This window comes from Juglans regia, chromosome 2 (genome assembly GCF_001411555.2).
Source record: "Juglans regia cultivar Chandler chromosome 2, Walnut 2.0, whole genome shotgun sequence".
In the NCBI taxonomy this organism is placed as follows: Eukaryota; Viridiplantae; Streptophyta; class Magnoliopsida; order Fagales; family Juglandaceae; genus Juglans; species Juglans regia.
The window spans coordinates 21,162,586-21,181,639 of NC_049902.1; the positions used below are offsets into that span (position 1 = coordinate 21,162,586).

The window sequence follows — 19,054 nt, forward strand, 5'->3', positions numbered from 1 at the left end:
TAATTAGAAATGCTTAATCGCTGCTATATATATATATAGCATGCACGCACATTCATCAAGAATAATTCATCGGGCTGGACGGAGTGCTGATATTTCACGCGACCATGAAGGCGCAGTCACGGAAGTGGATGATATTGGTGTCCACCATATGGATTCAGGCATTCACCGGCACAAACTTCGATTTTTCAGCCTACTCTTCGGCATTGAAATCGGTTCTTGGCATCTCTCAGGTGCAGCTAAATTACTTGGCAGTGGCGTCGGATCTCGGAAAGGCATTCGGGTGGTCGTCTGGTCTGGCATTGAAGTATTTTCCGGCGTGGGTGGTGATGTTCATGGCTGCTTTCATGGGCCTTGCTGGCTATGGCATTCAATGGCTTGTGATTACCAATATCATCACCTTGCCTTACTTCCTGGTATGCTCTGCCTCTCTCTAACACAAACACTTCATGAACACGTGGCCATCCTGGGCACATTCAATTCTGTCAATTTTCGATTTGCAACTCTGAATTAATTTTTTTTTCCAATTTTTGAATAATTGATAGATTGAATTTTATTTATAAACAGGTGTGGATAACATATTTAGTAAAATATTTATATGATATAATTTGATTTAAAAAATTATAAATTTTAAAATTAAAATCTTATAAACTAAATTTTACAATTTAAATAATATATATAATGTGTTTTATATATTGATTTAAAAATAAAATAACTCTATTATATTATCACATTAAAGAAAAAAAAGTACATCTCTGACCGTTAAAGTTATATTATTTTATTTATTTTAATATTCAAATTTGAAGATTCAACGTGTTAATTTTAATATAAAACCCTTTATAAATGTTTTTAGCAAAAAAAAAAAAAAAAAAACCATTTATCAGTTCTCATGCTTTTGAATTCGCACCCATCAATAGCCAGTCTAGAAGCACTAATGTTGTAAGGCACGTGACTGCATTCCTAAATTCTCTCTCTGTTCCTTTTCTGCTTCCGCACTGACCTGCTTACACTGTACTGCTTCTTCCAACAATAATGAAATCATGAGCATTTTATGAAACGTAATAAAATAAATTTTGAATAATAATGAGATATTTTAAATTAAATGTCGTTTAGATTATGAATTAAGATGAGATAAAAGTTAAATAAAATATTATTAGAATATTATTTTTTAATATTATTATTGTTTTGAGATTTGAAAAAATTGAATTATTTATTATATTTTATGAGAATTTAAAAAAGTTATAATGATGAGATGAGATGAGATGAGATAAAATACTTTCACTATTCAAACGGAGTTCAAAGTAAGACGAGAGAAAAAATTGAATAAAAAATATTATAAAGTTAAAAAAATTGGCGGAATTGTGATTTTTCTTATTTAGCAATAATTCATTCATAATTTGAAAATTTTGTAATGATGAAATGAGATGAAATAAAGCACTTTCACTATCCAAACAAGGTTTTTGAAAAATGAGAAAGAAAAAGTTAAACAAAAAATATTATAAAGTTAAAATATTATAAAGTTAAAAAAAAGGGGGAATTGTGATTTTTCTTATTTAGCAATAATTCATTCATTATTATTATCCTTTCATTTTTTTAAGCTTACATCTACACATAGACTATGGTCTGAGATTTAATATTATTGTTTTGTTGACAGTTAGACTTTTAGTTAGTAACAAACTAGTGAGGTGTGGTCGTTGTTGATCATAAGGTTGTTCACACTACTGATCACCTTATGCCAATAAAAATGTGCATCCTAAGATTAGTCGAAATATGACTGTCTTTGCATTTTTATCATCTCTGTCTACTGATTTGGTACTATTATTATTTTTAACCTTTGATGAAGTTAATTGAGTCCAGACTCCAGAGTACGTAGTAGTCATTTTGAGCTAACCAGCTTGTTATTTAGGTATGTGTTTGATTCATGCCCATTCTAGTTCATATCATCCAACCCTTTTCAAATAGAGTCGTGCTACAATCATCGAGGGTGTAGCTCGAGGATGAGTGTTGATAAGTATTAATGCCTTTTTTCATACATTTATATCTTTAAACATTTAAAAAAGATTTCAAACATTATTAAAAAAATACTGACTTAATCATTAGGTACAAAATAAAAAAAAAAAATAAAAAAAAAAGTCTCGGTAGAAATGCTTGGGACCCAAAATGGGGAACCCAAACATTTCTCTTTCAAATAACCTGCTATGTTTCATATATATATATAGTAATGATAGATACAATATTATAGTGTGCAAGTTTCGCACCTTTTTTTTTTTTGAAAAAAAGTTAGGTATACCATTAAAAAAATAATTTTTTTTATATGAATCTTAGATTTGTTTATTTTTTTTTAAAGAAAGTGCATGAAACTTGCATAGACTCCAAATATCATTTCTTATACATATATATATATATAATATATTCTTCGGTGTGAATGCCAACAACAACAGATTAAGGCTGCATTTGAATGTTAAATTGAATTGAGCTCTCTATGAATAGTAATGAGTTGAGATTGTGGATTAAGTTTCGTGAGGTCCAATTAAGATGAATTTAGATGTGTTTAAATGTATTTATGAGAAGTTAAAAAAAGTTGTAGACCCTGCGTGTAAAGAGGTATTGAGTTGTGGGTCTTACGTGTAAAAAGATTTTGAATTGAAATGAGTTTAGTAATTTAAAAATTGAGTGATTAGATATTAGAAGAAGTTTAAATTTGGATGCAAGTGATTTGAGAGTGCTCTTAAGTATTGGAAAGTGGACACGGCAGCTGGCGGATGGATAGTTTGAAAGAAGGTTACCTAAATTTCCAAGTGTGGAATATATGGTGCATGGCAGTGGGAATTAGAAATTTCTATGCCCTCGATTCTCTAATAGATCTAGGTCTAACTACAAACATTCAGAGCTCATTTTTAAATTTACTTTTTTGTCCCAATAGAACAGTTGTGTGGTCCAGAAATTAGCTTTTGGATCATAATTAAGTTCATCTGTATATTATATTATTCACATTATCTGAAAATATTATCCATATAAACCCGTATCATTCCTCCAAACTCATTACTGTTAAATGAAAAATTAATAATCTTTGCAAACATCCATGTTAAACTTAATATATGAACAATAATATTATTATTCTCATTAAATCTATCATTTTTATTTCAAACTAAACAATATATTTAATTGATTTATTAATTTTCATTAAAAACAAATAGTTCTTTATCTAGTTTCCGATTTTAAAAATATTATACATCGTTGAAATATTTTTTTTTTTTACCAAAAGGAGGGCGGCACCTCCGACACTTTATTTTTTTAAAGTACACTTTATTTTAAAAAATTATGTATATCACTTTTAATTAAATATTTTATTTTATTCCAACATATTGCATGCATGTGTGACAAGTATTAATTGATAAGAGAGTGCTAGAGTCACAGATAGTGGCTGCTGTGTCCACTGAGATGGCTAAATGTCTCCTTTTTTATGTATTTTTTTATCTTCTTAAATATATATATTTTTTAAAAATATATTATTAAAAAAATATTTACTTAATCATTCAATAAAAAATAAAAAAATAAAAAAAAATAGTATCAAGAGAAATGGTCGAGACCAACATACGAAAAAACGGAAACTCCAAGCATTTTTCCAATTAATATCAGAGCAGACAGTAGACACTGCCACAAAATCTAGTCAGAGTGGGATCCAGCGGCGAGCCACCTATTGATTGGGTTAAAAAGCCTGTGTAATGCATATACAGTGTTAAGGACTTGTTTGGATCTAAGATGTTTTCATGAATGATGTAAGAATGCCCCATAGTCCTAGAGTTTTTGAATGCCCGTAATTGATTACGCTAATTGATTCTCTTTGAAGTCATTCGGAGATCCGGGTAATAATATGGCATAAGATCTTTTCATAGGATATAGAGAGACAGAGAGAGAGAGAGAGAGAGAGAACAGAGTATTGTAGTCATTTTTAAAAACCACATAAATTTGCATGTACCGAAGTTTAAGTCATTTCCAAAATCACACATTTACATTTCCGAAATTTTAGATTAATTAACAGGCCATAAGATCATAGCTGAAAAGGGACCCTGAGCCATTTATATGGACGGATGGTGTTTCATGGAAGAGCATAAACATCTGAAGCTATGCAGAAAGAATGCCAATATTCATGAATCTAATAATTAGTGAAACAGAAGATTGTAATAAGGTTTTCATTTGCTAATTTCCTTTTTGCTACCTCTAATTTGATTCAGCAGTACTTGAGCTATTACCACTAACTTTTATAAAAGATATATGTTCATCCAACACCTAGGAGTTGGCTCAAGTGGTAAAAGCATTGGGTTTAGGGGTATGCTCCTCTTAGTTCTAAGGTTCAAATCCCTTGAGTGCAAACAATCTCTAGGGACCATCATACTTTTTTCTTTGAATTAATCGAGGTACACTGGCTGAAAACTCCTTCCCGAGGGCCTATGCACCTGGGATTAGTCGGGACGTTGTTCTGGGCACCCGATGCCAATAAAAAAAAAAAAAGATATATGTTCATCGTTGGCCTCTGATATTAATGGTGTCTTAATCTACTGTGGCAGGTCTTTCTTCTGTGTTTGTTGGCTGGCTGTAGCATTTGTTGGTTCAACACTGTATGCTTTGTTCTTTGCAATCAAAACTTTCCATCCAATCGACCCCTTGCAATCTCACTCACAGTAAGCTTCAATGGCGTAAGTGCAGCCTTCTACACTCTTGCTGCCACTGCAATTGACCCATCTTCTGATTCTATATATCTTCTTCTAAATGCCATCATTCCCCTACTCACTTCTATAGTATCATTGATCCCAATTCTTAGCCAACCTTCTCTAGACCCCCTTTCCCCAGATGAAGTTCACCGTGACTCCCTTTTGTTCCTGTTTTTGAACTTATTAGCTGTCATCACCGGCATTTATGTTCTCTTTGGTCCTTCCAATTCAGATACAACAACAGCTCGTCTCCTTTTTAGTGGAGCCATTGCCCTTCTACTGGTCCCTTTATGCATCCCTGGTGTTGTCTGTGCTAAAGATTGGTTTCATCGCTCCTTTCATTCTTTCCGTCTTCAAGCTGGGTCTGGCTTCATTCTTGTTGATGCAGACGATCTTGAGATTCATAAAGAGCTTCTTTCCCGTCATGCTGGTAGTATTGGTTCTGTTGGGCAAGGATCATTCCATCTCTCAAGCGAAAATGGAGCTGTGAATGGGATCAATGACCAGAAATTAGCTGAAGAGATTGAAGGTTGTGGATGTTGGCAGAGAACGATAGCCAAGGATCAGTTGGCAATGCTCGGGGAAGAGCATCCAGCACGAATCGTTGTACGCAGGTTGGATTTCTGGCTGTATTATCTTGCTTACTTCTGCGGAGGTACAATAGGGCTGGTTTACAGTAACAATCTAGGACAGATAGCGCAGTCTCTGGGACAAGGTTCAGAGACTACGACGCTCCTTACACTCTATTCCTCATTTTCTTTCTTTGGCCGATTGCTTTCAGCTGCACCAGACTACATTCGTGCGTAAGTAATGACCACTTCTACTCTTATTACACAATGACCTGTCTCACGAATCTGCTATCCTAAAGAAAGATTACATTTACCTATATTTATGTGCAGGAAGTTTTATTTTGCGAGGACTGGATGGCTGACAATTGCACTTTTGCCAACCCCAATTGCTTTCCTGTTGCTAGCAGCATCAGGCAGCGGGCTGGCACTGCATGTAGGCACATCACTAGTTGCCTTGAGCTCCGGGTTCATCTTTGCTGCAGCCGTATCAATTACATCGGAGCTGTTTGGACCAAATAATGTGGGTGTGAATCACAACATTCTCATCACCAATATCCCAATTGGGTCACTTGTTTATGGCTGTGTTGCTGCAGTTGTTTATGATGCCAACACAAGCTCTGAATCAGCAGTATGCATGGGGAGGCAGTGCTATTTCTTAACGTTTGTGTGGTGGGGATGCATGTCGGTTCTGGGGCTAGCTTGTAGTGTGCTGTTGTTCTTGAGAACCAGAGATGCTTATAACCATTTTGAACAGAACCGCATGTCTACACAGCTCTATTAATATAAAAATTGCGTTGAAGTGACAGTACAAGATCGTAGCTACCTGATTCATTAGGTTGAACTACAAAGGAAAAGGCACCAACTAAAAAGATACATGACACATTGGGGCCACAACAGAATTCCAGGGAAAGACGGCTATTCCGCTCATTGGGATCCACAATAGAGGCAAGTTTTGAGGATTTCTCATCTCATCTCATCTCATCTACCAAACGTACTAGTCTTACAGCCACCAACATCTTCGCCACCAACGGCATTTGCATCTAGCAAGTGTTTGCTAAATTGTATTTTCTCACTACTGCACTTATAAACAGCATAGTCTTTCGCTTAGCTTTTCTCACTAAAACCAGCTTTAATTATGGGGGAAGCTTACAAATTATCAACACTAATGCAAGACCTGGAAAGCAAGACCTACGTTATTCCTCTAAACTCTCTCTCTCTCTCTCTCTGAGAAAAAATTTCCCCACAAATCACACATTAATCTCCCCTGATTTGAAACCATTTTCTGAGGCCTGTTTTTTCATTTTGGAAGGACCAAAATCGATCTACTGCATTGAGTCCTCCGAGCCACACGCCCTACACTTTTTAGAGCAATAGTAGGGATTTGGCATAGTTTAATAAATAAGAACTTAATTAGCTAATATCCCTCCTTTTACATTTTGACAATTGACTCAAAGTTTTGAGTTTCGTTTCGGTTTAATTACTTCAATACTGATATGTAATATGTATCAACATACTATTTCGGAATAACCACTATCTATAATAATAAAATAAAAAAATAAATAATCATTCTCCGTATCAACATTTGATTTACAACTAGCTAGCATTTTGAAACTTTTTATCATCAGGGAACTTTATATAAAAACAAGTTCAACTTGCATAATTGATCAAATTTGGATAGTACGGTGTGGAGTGTAACGCCCTATAGCCAGATGGGTTGGAGAGTTACTATTACTGTTCGTCACCCAAGGTGATGCACTATCACTGTTCGTCACTCAAGGTAATGCACTCAGAACAAAGATCACTATTGTATCATGTGACGGGGCTAAAGGCCACTATTATGTCTCGTGGCAGGGCTAGAGGCCATTATTATATCCAGTGGCAGGGCCATAATCAGACCAGAACATAAATGTTGGTACCATACCATAACAGAATCAGAATCATCGAATTAGAACCAAAAACAGAATCAGGTTGTCATGCCAAAGGTTTTCAGATGCCCAATCATGTCATAATAGAGTACTGAACAGATTCAGATCATTTTCACATATTCAAAACAGATTCGTAACATCTTCACATAACATGCACAAATTTTCAGATTTTATAATCGGTCTTTTTGCATAGTTAAAAAACAAAATGCTCAATATTTGCTTATGTTTACACCAATCATGATAGAAATACTTCTCTTTTATACATATTTTATGAGTAATGCAGAAAAAATAACTGATGCTATTTCAAATGTCTTTTCATAACAAAACATGCATATTTTTCCAAAATCAACATCAGTTCATTTCTTTTATGCAAAGTCTAGTATATGAACCCGCTTACCTGACTCTTATCATCACAACCATGTGAAGTGAAATTGATCGTCACTTAAACATAATTAATACAAACTATTAATCCAAATAAAATGAGACTGATAAAATAAATAACACAATTAAATGACTCTATAACCACAATCTCATGTTTCTAGATCTTTTAACTATAAATCAACACACTTAATCTATAATTCATGCCTCGGTTTCTGATTATGGCATAAACAAAACCTCTTCAATTCCTAGCACACCAATACTTTAACCCAAACTGTGAAATTCCACTTTACTAAACACTACAACATATCAACAAAACAGTCTACGCTTACTCCCGCCATGACAAGCAAATATACAGCCACTACCCCCAACTAGTCCACAGCCAACAACCCACAAACCAACCTATCAAGCACATCCAACAGTCCTTAAAATCGCTTGTTTTAAACAAACACCACCCCCACTCGTTTTAAGCACTTCACAAATCAAATACTCCCACTCTTCTCATGCTCATAACCTTGGCAAGCATTGTGGAAAAGAAAATTTCTCCCCACCCAGGCGAACACTGCATGAGCAACATGAGGGATCATAAAACTCGCCACCTTGGCAAGAAATATGAAGAAGCATGAAGCCTGCCACCTTGACGAGCATGGTGGAAAGGCAAAGAACTCTTCACCTTCGCGAGCACCATGGAGAAGAAAAGTGCTCGCCACCTCTGCAACCACCACAGAGGAAGCATAGTGCTCGCCACCTCAAAGAATCTGTGGCAGCGCTTCAAGTTGATCATTGTATGTAGTGAGCGCATACTATGCCAACATCATAGGTAGAAGGATAATTCGCAGGCATGGAGCCCCTAAGCTTGAAGCCCACATACTTGAAACATGCTACGCGGACGAAATGCACTCCAACTCATCATGACGAGCACATGCATATAAAAGATACTTGTAGACATTTTGGATGAACACTGCATGTTTGAGAGTCAAAACGTGGAGACTAATAAATCTAAATAATGAGTTGAGCCTGCATGTAATCCTATAGACGTCTACAGAGATAATTGTGTGCTAAAGTATAGGTTACATATGAATGGACCTCTAAGATGAAAGCTAAGAGTTTACCAATTGACATCGACGAGAAGACAACAAAGTATCAGGGCAAACAAGTGAAATGTGAAGAAAATAAAGAATTTCCACTAGGCTCTAGCGAAAAAGACAGGTAGGTACAAAAGTCAACGGACAAGCAGAGTGTGAAGACAAGTAAGCCCCCCAGTCTATTTGCTAGATCCCATCAATAATGCAATAAATGAATTGGGCTAAAGCACAAAGATTGAGCCATATGACTTAGGAAGGCTCTGCTCTAAGCAATAGTGACCATCTTTGCCTCCTTCCCTTGAGGCATCCTTGAGAAGTTAGGGGCTGCCTTCCCCCACCCCCCCCTCCCCCCCAACCACCCTCGAGGCTACCTCTGGATGTTGGCAGCTATCTTCACCCCTTTCACTCAAGACATCCTTGAAAGCTGGGAGCCATCTTTGCTCTCTTCCTTCGGGGCGTCCTTGGGAAGCTAGGACTCTGCTTTGTCCCACCTTCCCATGAGGCTACTCGAGAAGCTAACGATCATCTTCCCCCCAACATCTCTCGAGATATCCTTGGGAGGCTGGTGTCCCACTTTGCCCCGTCTTTCCCTTGAGGTGTCCTCAGGAAAATGGCACCCCTCAGTGTACAATGATCATAGACGCCACATCCATTCTAACTACAAGGATTTTGCAAACTAGAGGGTACGTCCCCTTGCGACCCATGCTAGTTGTGGGTGCCATGTTCCTGCGACATGCAAGGATTCACCAAAATCAGGGGGGTGGTATGCCACCCGACGGCCCATGATAATCGCGAATGCTACATCCCAAAGTTTGCTTCCTTGAGGCCTATTTTGTGACACAGGGATTACATCTCACTTTTGGGAGCTTGGAAGTCATGAGTTAAGCCAAGCCTAAACAACTCAGAGAAGCCACAAGGAATGCGGGACCGTAGGCAAAAAGAAATATCGAATTGCAAGTTTGAGATTCTCAACGTCTTCCTAGGAAGTCAAGCCGACCATGAGAATCAAGGGGTATTGTTGGGGATAAAATTAGTGCAAGTTTCAAGCCCATCAAAGGCCCATGGAAGATTAAAGCCGATAATGCTAGGATGGAAAGGAGAAAGAGAGGATCTGACAATGACAAAGCTTGATCGGACATAAAAGGAAGATGAGATAGAAAGTTGGAGGAAAAAACATAAAGTAAGGGAGAGGGACTCTAAGAAAGGGGTCCGGGAGAGGATACAGAAAGACGGATTTGCTTCCTTTTGGCCAAAACTAGAGAGCTACAAGACCATATTTCCCAGAGATATCCATGGGAGTGATTATAAAGAGTTTAATGAGAATGGTGAGCATGTATTCAACCATGTTTATAGTGAGTTTTACACCCAAGATCCATGGGCGTAGGCCTTGATGTCGAGCCATGTCAATACTTGTCTTCTTTATTTCCAGTTAGTTATCATATTTAAGTAAGCCATGAATGAGCGTTCCAACCACACTACCACCAAGAACCACCACCTAAGAGGCCAGAGAGGGTCACCGATCATGCTATTAAGGAGCTACAAAATGCATCATCATCAATTTATATCATCATTGCTCATGTATCCATTGGTATAGGGTAAGTAACATGAATACTCTATTGGACCACTTATGGACCATGGATCAAATTAGTTAAACAAATTAGCTACATAAACATGAAATAACTACAAATTTATGAAGTATAAAACCACCAGAAAATCGCGCATTATAAATTATGGTAATTAACATAAAATATATTGATTTGATTAAAAATTAAAATATGATCTGTAGATCTGCAAAATCCGATAGGCATAAATTAGATAAAAATAAATAATATTTTATTATTATAAGAAGTTTAGATGGATAACTCAAAGATTATGGTAGCTGGTTTTAATTGATGAAAAACTGATGAAGTCAAAGGACAATGTTTTTTTTTTTTAATAGGAAATAGACTTCATTGTATCCATGAAAAAAGTGACAATTGTGACTAGTCATTACAGAGAAAAACTTCGAATACAAACCAAACTACACATCTGTTGTACACCTCCCCGCACACAAATTTCTTTGCGATGAACATTATCTTAACTTCTGGAAACTCTCATAGTGAGAGTATCACTCTCTATAAAAAAACAGAGATAAAAACCATCGCCTACCTCCAAAAGAGGAGAGGGTATCCCGACCCCCATCCTCCTAAGGAGGATGAGTTAGGAGGATGAGGAGACTGCCCCCATCTTCCAAAAGAGGAGGGCTTCCCCTACTATAGATATAAGTCCAATATCCTATTTTATTTTATTATTAACACAAACAATGAAACAAAATTACAAACACAAAAACACTGCAAAAAAAATCGAAAAAAACACTACACAAAGAGGCTGCAGGGGCACGTGTGGGACATGCGCCGGTCGAGGGAGAAGTCTGGGACGATCGTGAAGGTGTCGGAGGTGCTGGATCCAGGGGCTCTGCGCGTGGCGGCAACATATGTTTCCAAACGGTGGCGTGTGGCAGCCATGCGCGGACTTCAAACCGCACGTGTAGGAGATGCGTCGTTCCTGGACGCAGCGTTCGGTAGATTGATAGATCGGCAACCTATGAATCCCTGGAGGGGCACGTGTTGACCTCTGATCCCTGGAAGGTTTCCAACCAACACTTCTTCACTTATTTGGCCCGAAAAAATCCAAAAAAACACAAACTAGAAAAGAGATTGTACTAGGTTGAGAGTATTGAGAGGGAGGAGGGAGGGAGGAGCAGCTCCAACAAGACTTGATTCGGTTTGGGCGAGTTTTCTAGATAGAGGTAAGAGTTTCTAGAGAGAGATCATTTATGGTGAACTAAGGATAATGTTTAATTGTGGCGCTAGGAGGCTTAAAGAGAAGCTGATAGGACGCAAGGCTCATGCACTTGTCAAAATGAGACATTTTTAGTATGGATAATGCTACACGTCCCGCTTTACTTTCCCGTTTTACTTTCCCGCTTAAGGTGGATATCCCACCTGGCACACAAACTTCAATCTGTTTTATCATTTTACTTTACTTTAAAGTTTGAAACAAAGTCAGCCCCATTTACCATTTTACCCATTCAGTTTCCTTGACTTCAAATGCAAAAAAATCTCCTCCAGTTCACATTGCCCCACACATCTTTGACTTGCTCGACCTCATTCACTGAGTTCTCCTCCCTCATCTCCTCTGCATCGGCCCTCATTCAGGTAAATATTTTTTTTTCTCGTAATCGATTTTTTTTTTTCCCATTTCCTTTGAGTTTTAGTCATTGTTGTATTGTTCTAAGGTGAGGTCTGAGATTTTTTTAGCCATCTTCCCTAAGTTCTGAGACTCATTGTTGTATTGTTGTTGTGGTTGAGACCTCGTATATGTGGTGGGATTATTGTTGTTGTGGTTGAGCACTAAGTGCTCGACAGAATGCCACAACAAAGTTTGCTTGCCAATTTTGATGAGTATATTTGTATTATTAATGCCACATTAATTTATTAATGCGTATATAGGAGTAGATTAATTACTTGAATTATGTGAATAAAAATCCAAACCCAACTTGGGTCAATCTAAAAGTCGTGCATCGATGTTTTATATGCATCCATATTGAGGACGGCGCTAGTGTTTATGGAATAAAAAGGGGCTTTCAACTTCAAAGACTACAGGATAATGCAACAACGTCCATAATTAAACTGGCTTTTCTTCATTTGTAATTTTCTAAATTCTTGTTTTCTTTTCCCTCAACTAGGTGCTCTTCTATGTATACTCCCAATGTACTTGGCAGCACACTTGCACTTTTTCTTTTATTAAATTGAGTGAGGTTTATTCATAAAAAAAAAAATTGAGTGAGGTACTAATAAAAATGTTTTTAACCAAAAACCTTATGTATGATTTGCTGACATATCATCCTATTTTCTTCTATTCCTAATCCCATTATTAGGCAGTTACCTTATGTCAATTCTTTGCACCTTCACTGTCTTGATTGTTTATGATTTGTTTTGCATAACTTCCAATTCGACTGGCTGATTTTGGGGTTTTGCATCGCAATGAGGCCAGTGGCGCACTAACTGGATTAACTCGTTGAAGGAGATTTCAGCAAGTACCATTTTAGCTTGTGGTTGTTAATGAACTTTGTTTTTCTATTTTTTTGGTTCTATTTTTGTTAATTAGGTTCTCACACTAATGCATAACTTGATTATGCATATGTTGAATGGTAATCCTTGTTTGCTAATATGTTAGTTGATTTTGCAGGCTAGACATTCTTGCAGATATTTTTGTTGGTATGACCTGAAAATACCACCATATGGTGAGAAGAAAATCAACTATTTAAAAATCGAAATTCAAAAGCTACAACTAGAAATGGATGTCCAAACAACTCAGTATCATATGTACTTTGTTTAGGCATTTTGTTTTTGTAAAATTCTAAGACAATATGTAATCTATGAAGTTATTTTCATATAATCTTGTTACTTCGTGCAGTACTAGGTACCTTAATATCACTCCTATGCAATTTACAGTTCAGTATTGTTATTGTAATCCAAATTGCATGATTACGATTATGATATTGCATAAACAAAGAGTTACAAAAAAACTTATAAAAGCAGGTTCAACAAAATCCCAAAAACAGGTTCAATGGATGTTTAATTAATGATTTCAACAACTCAAAGATCATTAAAAATGTATAATCACAAAAGAAAGTGGTCCCTCTCAAAACTACCAAGCACTGAAGTCCTGATGAAAATCCGTCATGTGTCCAATATCAGTTTTGTCCTATAGGATCATAAAAAAAATGTTAAAAGTGGCAACTCAATTCACTAAAAAGATTACCAAAATAATTTAGTTTTACATTACCTGTGAGTGATGAGCAGTTGAAGGAGTTGCAAAAAAATATGGCGCATGTGTCCACACTTGACTTTGTTGTGTGCCACTAACAATGCATTCATCTGGAGTGCGACTGCTTCGCTGTGCATTAGAATAACCATTAGAATTTAGCTCTACACATTTATAATAAGTGAATCGTAAATTTAGTACAAAACATTTAAATAAAAAAAAACCTCAGCTTCATTAGTGGAAAGCAATCGCCTTTTAGTACTACACTTCTTAATACACTTCTCAGCAGGGTGCACTTTTCTCTTAGACGGTGGTCTTCCTTTGCTCCGAACTATCAACGGACTAAGAACTCTACCTGTCGTGTTCTCCATGGAAGTAGCTGTATCAACTGTATTGCTAGTATCATGATCAGCGATACCAGAGTACTGTGTCTTCAATTATTCTATATGTCTAATCAATTTAACACAACTGCTCTTGGCCTTTGACGTATTGGAACACAGTTCATAGAAGCAATTTTGGATCCTATTGTACCTTCGTGCATCGTCGATGCTACTAGTGTCATAACAACTTTTCACAAATGTGTATTTTCGCTTAACATCTTTCCTCCACCGATCCAGGATGTATTTTGATGGTATTGTATGTTGGCTCATCTGAATTAAGACACGGAGAGCATGCTTGCACAAAATACCCCTAAACTCAAATAACCAACAATTGCATTTCACATCAAATAGATCTTGATCAATTATGACATTAAATGTTACACGTTTTAATAAGTCATCACCAACTTGAACCTCATCCACAATAATGAACATATATCTACCACCCTCACACCCCATCTCTTTAGTTGTCAAATAAATAAATCATTGCAATTCCTCTTGTATTTGTTTGAATTTAGCAAGAGTATATGCACTTTGAAATTGCTTCTCAAGAGGATAGCAAGTGATGCAAGAAATGTTCGTGTTAAAGGAATTGAAGTTGGCAATTGCTTCATTCTCTACCTTCCTCCTAAGGGCCAAATCATACTAGTCAACAAATTGCTTCAGAGTAGTTTTAGAGTGAACGTAGTCGTCAAAAAATGCATTCATTCCTTTACTTCGCTGTGTAGTTGACATTCCTACCCAAAATGTGTCTCTAACATAGGCCGGCACCCAAAAATGCCGATCACTATACAGTGATACCAACCATGCATTCTCATACAAATCAAATGTATTGAGCATACAACACCAATGTTCCTCAAACTCATGCTCATTGAAAGAGTCATAAACACACATGTAAAGTACTCTTGATTTTTCCATACTGACAATGTGATCCAAACTTCTCAGGAAGTTTTTTCATTATATGCCACAAGCAGAATCGATGCTTAGAAGTTGGAAACACCCTCAAGATTGCAATTTTCATGGCCTTGTCTTGGTCTGTGATGATTGTATTTGGCGGTTGATTATTCATAGACTGCAACCATGACTCAAATAACCACTCGAATGTATTAGCGTCCTCATTGGATATCAATCCACACCCGAGTATGATTGACTGCCCATGGTGGTTCACACCCACAAACGGTGCAAAAGATATTTTATACGCATTAGTCAGATATGTTGTATCAAATGTAATCACATCCTCGAATGATTCGTACGCAGCTCTACTCCGGGCGTCTGCCCAAAATACATTCTTTAGCCGCATCTCATTATCAACATTTATCTTATAATAAAATTCCGGATTTCTTTTTTGCATATCTTCGAAATAGTTACATAGAGTTACACCACCTCCAATCCCGAGACTAAGTCGTCGTGCTTTGTCAATGTAGTTTCGACACTCTTTTTCCCGGAATGTTACATTCTCATAACCCCCGCCTCAACAACCACAAACTTGTAATTTTTGGCCAATCTTATTCTTGCCTCGTCATTTATTTCAAGCCTCTTAGCGACACGAGCATCAACCTTCTTAAAGCATCTTAAATGTCTTGCCTTGTCCGGACTACAGGAGTGTGTGTGATCCAATATCACCTTAGATACAGTATATCCACCTTCATTATTGAATACCGCATTAATCCTAGCCTTACACCCCATCTTTATTATTTGTCTTGATTTCATAACATTGACAGCCATACTTTTTCTTGTACCTCCTCGCGCGCATACCAAACAAAACCATCTTACTGTCCCATCGTCATTCTGTCTAATATTCCTTTTCGATACTCCAAACCCCTTCTTCTTACCATACTTCATATAGTAAGCATGCACTTCTTCTACAGATGAAAATTGCATTCCAACCATAAGTTCTTCAATAGTTTCATCACCTCCAATCTCATTATTTGAATATTTTATGTCGGCATCCATTGCAATGTTCGAATTGTCTACAAAGATACAATATGAAAAACAGGGATATTAAAATAAAGCTTTTAATGTTGTAATATAAAAATAGTCAAACATGAAGCCCATACAATTGTTACTCCTATCTAAAAAAAAAAAGAAGCTATAACCCAAGTGTCCAACTTGTTGCAAGGTGATATTGAATTATAAAATAATCTAGTCCCCAAAAAATAAACAAATAGCAAGGACCGACAATGTCCAACACAATTCAACTAATTAATCTACTCCTATATATGCATTAATAAATTAATGTGGCATTAATAATACAAATATACACATTAATAGGCAAACAAACTCTGTTGTGGTATTCTGTCAAGCACTTGGTGCTCGCCAGAATCACTCCTTTAATCCCCGACATATACGAGGTCTCAACTACAACAACAATACAATAACTAGTCTCAAAACTCAGGGAAGATGGCTAAAAAAATCTCAGACCTCACCTCAGTACAATACAACAATAACCAAAAATCAAGGGAAACAGGGAAAAAAAAAATCGATTACCGAAAAAAAAAATTATTTACCTGAATGGAGGCCGATGCAGGGGAGATGAGGGAGGAGAACTCAGTGAATGAGGTCGAGCAAGTTGGAGATAGACGTTGTAGGAGATTGAGACGTGCGGGACAATGCGAACTGGAGGAGATTTTTTTGCATGTGAAGGCAAGAGAACTGAATTGGTAAAATGGTAAAATGGGCTGACTTTGTTTCAGACTTTAAAGTAAAGTAAAACTTAAAGTAAAACAGATTGAAGTTTATGTGCAGGTGGGGTATCCACCTCAAACGGGAAAGTAAAACGGGAAAATAAAGCGGGATGTGTAGCATTGTAAATAGGCTCATGCGCTAATTGAGCTTTTGTTGTTGTTCAATATATAAATAATAAATTGCTTGGAAAGAAACTATAAACGAAAAGTACTTGGAAGAACAAGAAAATTCATGTGCATCCGCGATATGATGTTAAATACACCATAAATTCCAGAAGGAATAAACAGAGAAGATCAGAAATAAAATGGAAAGGAGATCTATATTAATGATTTAAGGATAGGTACAAAATGCTTCATTCTTGATACAGAGGAATAACCTCTCATATGCCAAGGCCATCTTACGTGCAGTAAACATGGAAGCTGCATATTCCTGGCAAGCCTTTCCCCTCTGGGCTAGCCTCTCTGGACCTTCCCCAACCACTGCTTCAAGTGCTTCCAACAACGAATCCACGTTTGGAGCAAACATGAAACCATATTCATCATCAACAACTATTGTACCTTTGATGCTTGGAAACCTAGAAGCGATTACAGGCTTCCCACTCATCATGGCCTCCATTAGGGTAAGATCAAGCCCTTGCGGTCTAAGTGTGGGATTTACAAATATATCAATGGCATTGTAGAAAGCCCTCAATTCCGATGGATTCATAGACCCCAAAACAAGGACTTGAGGCCATAAATCCTTGTACCTTTGCTCCCATGGACCGGATCCGGCGACTATCAAATAGACACCTGGGTGCTTCTTTACGAGTTTAATGAATGCTTCGTAGAGTAGAGGATGACCTTTGTCCCTTACTAATCTGCCAGCCACGCCAAGCACTAAGCTTGCGTTGTTGGGGATGCCAATTTTAGACCTGAACTCACGGCCTAATCTCAAGTCCTTTACAAACTCGTGATCATCAACACCATTGAGAATAATATGGACTCTTTTATCAGGGATTTGATACACATCCCTAAGCATCTCCCCACAACTATCACTAATGGCAATATGGTGGGCATAGTTTCTAAAGAATCTTATCTCATTCAGTACCTTGGGGACTTCCCCTTGTATACTTCTGTTGAAAGCTGGAGATATTGGCTCATTGGGTTTTCGAGTCAAGTCTTGGAAAATGTCAGATTGTAAGCTCTCAAGAGCTATGCCATGCCATGAAACAGCTAGGTTTTGAAGTTGACGAGCAAGCCAATGAGGAAGTGCAACGCTTTCCGAGTGAACCACATCGAATGGTTTGCTTTGGTTTTCCTCCAAAAATTGTTCCCAAGCTTTATTATAGCGCCACTGTCCTGGTTCACCTTCATGGCAGTGAATGTAGGGCGTAGAATTAGATAGATTCTCAGGGCTATTATTTAGCTTTAGGGACAATAGACCTTTGTCATTAAGGGGAGGAGAGGTGAAGACATGAACTTGATGACCACGAATTGCTAGAGCAGTGTGCAGGGTATGCGCGTGGCGCTCCATGCCACCGGGTGTTGTACCGATGGGCTACTTGCGAGAAAATACAGCAATTTTGAGAGCAATAGGAGGAGGATGGCCTTCGATGAATGGAAGACGATTCCACGGAAACAGAGCAGTTCGGAGATCGCCAGACCAAGGATTGACATGAGTGGCAAAGCTGGTGCATATGGAGGTGGTAGGGGTGTGCAGGAGAAAAAGGGCTGGGATGGTAAAGAGAACTATGAAGAAAAGTGTGGTGCATAGATTGGATTTGAAAGGAGTAATGGGTTTCTTGGGTTTGTTATTGAATGCCATTTTGAGGAGGCTTCGATCTGATCTGAAAGGTGAGGAAGGATATTGGGTTCCTCTCTTTGAATGGCTCTAAACTTCAAATCTGACGAAAGACTTGAAGAAAAAAGCAGGAGACTGGTTTTGTGGGGGAGTTGGGCACGCACTAAATCAACCTTACGTTCGGATGGAGTTTACTTTTAATGTGCGTTTCTCACGCCTCTTTTGATCAGAAAAAGTGGATTCATGTGCCAAAAATTATGCGACTTTTCTTGGATAGAATATATTAATTGAGCGTTTGTCACATGAAGCACCGCGAGACACTCAAAATATTCCTTCTAATCGTTTTCTCTGGTCTTGCATTCTACCAACTGATTCTTTTAATGGTATCTAGCTAAAGATTTTTCATTTGAGCATATTACTTACATGAATCACTATAATCGCTATATACAATCGTAAAATACGTAAATATTACATAATTATTTTAAAAAAGAGTGAAATCTACTATTAAAAAATTAATTTTTTTATATAGATTCTATATTTTATTTATTTATTTTTTAAAATAATTACGCAGCAGTTATAAAATTCATAATTATAAATATATATATATATATATATGTATAGACACGTGATACATACATATATAACTCATGATGTTATTCACTGGATAGCGAGTCAACTTTGGACACCGTATTGTATTTTAGACAATGGAGTAAGTGCAGATTTTTAAAGAGCAGAAAG

At 37.1% G+C, this 19,054-nt stretch overlaps 2 protein-coding genes across 2 annotated transcripts; one reads left to right on the forward strand and one right to left on the reverse strand.

Moving 5' to 3' along the window:
* Positions 1-82: 82 nt before the first annotated feature.
* LOC109019099 (protein NUCLEAR FUSION DEFECTIVE 4-like) lies at positions 83-6,464 on the forward strand. Its single transcript, XM_035686440.1, has 3 exons — positions 83-413; positions 4,566-5,512; positions 5,609-6,464. Exons 1-3 carry the CDS (start codon positions 105-107, stop codon positions 6,057-6,059), a joined length of 1,707 nt encoding a protein of 568 aa, XP_035542333.1. The 5' UTR covers positions 83-104; the 3' UTR covers positions 6,060-6,464.
* An 8,670-nt stretch (positions 6,465-15,134) lies between these two features.
* On the reverse strand, positions 15,135-18,462 carry LOC109019097. The gene is made up of 2 exons (XM_019001317.2): positions 16,939-18,462; positions 15,135-15,822 (listed from the first exon to the last, which is right to left on the reverse strand). The coding sequence occupies exons 1-2, from the start codon at positions 18,047-18,049 to the stop codon at positions 15,302-15,304; spliced, it is 1,632 nt and encodes a 543-aa protein (XP_018856862.2). The 5' UTR covers positions 18,050-18,462; the 3' UTR covers positions 15,135-15,301.
* Positions 18,463-19,054: the final 592 nt, after the last annotated feature.

Excerpts from the sequence above, each read along its gene's own strand:
- LOC109019099 (XM_035686440.1), top strand. The coding sequence starts at position 105 with ATGAAGGCGCAGTCACGGAAGTGGATGATATTGGTGTCCACCATATGG. Across the intron at positions 414-4,565 it reads TCACCTTGCCTTACTTCCTG|GTCTTTCTTCTGTGTTTGTT; the intron begins GTATGCTCTGCC and ends CTACTGTGGCAG. Across the intron at positions 5,513-5,608 it reads GCACCAGACTACATTCGTGC|GAAGTTTTATTTTGCGAGGA; the intron begins GTAAGTAATGAC and ends ATTTATGTGCAG.
- LOC109019097 (XM_019001317.2), bottom strand. The coding sequence starts at position 18,049 with ATGGAGCGCCACGCGCATACCCTGCACACTGCTCTAGCAATTCGTGGT. Across the intron at positions 15,823-16,938 it reads AGCTTCCATGTTTACTGCAC|ACAATTCGAACATTGCAATG; the intron begins GTAAGATGGCCT and ends GTATCTTTGTAG.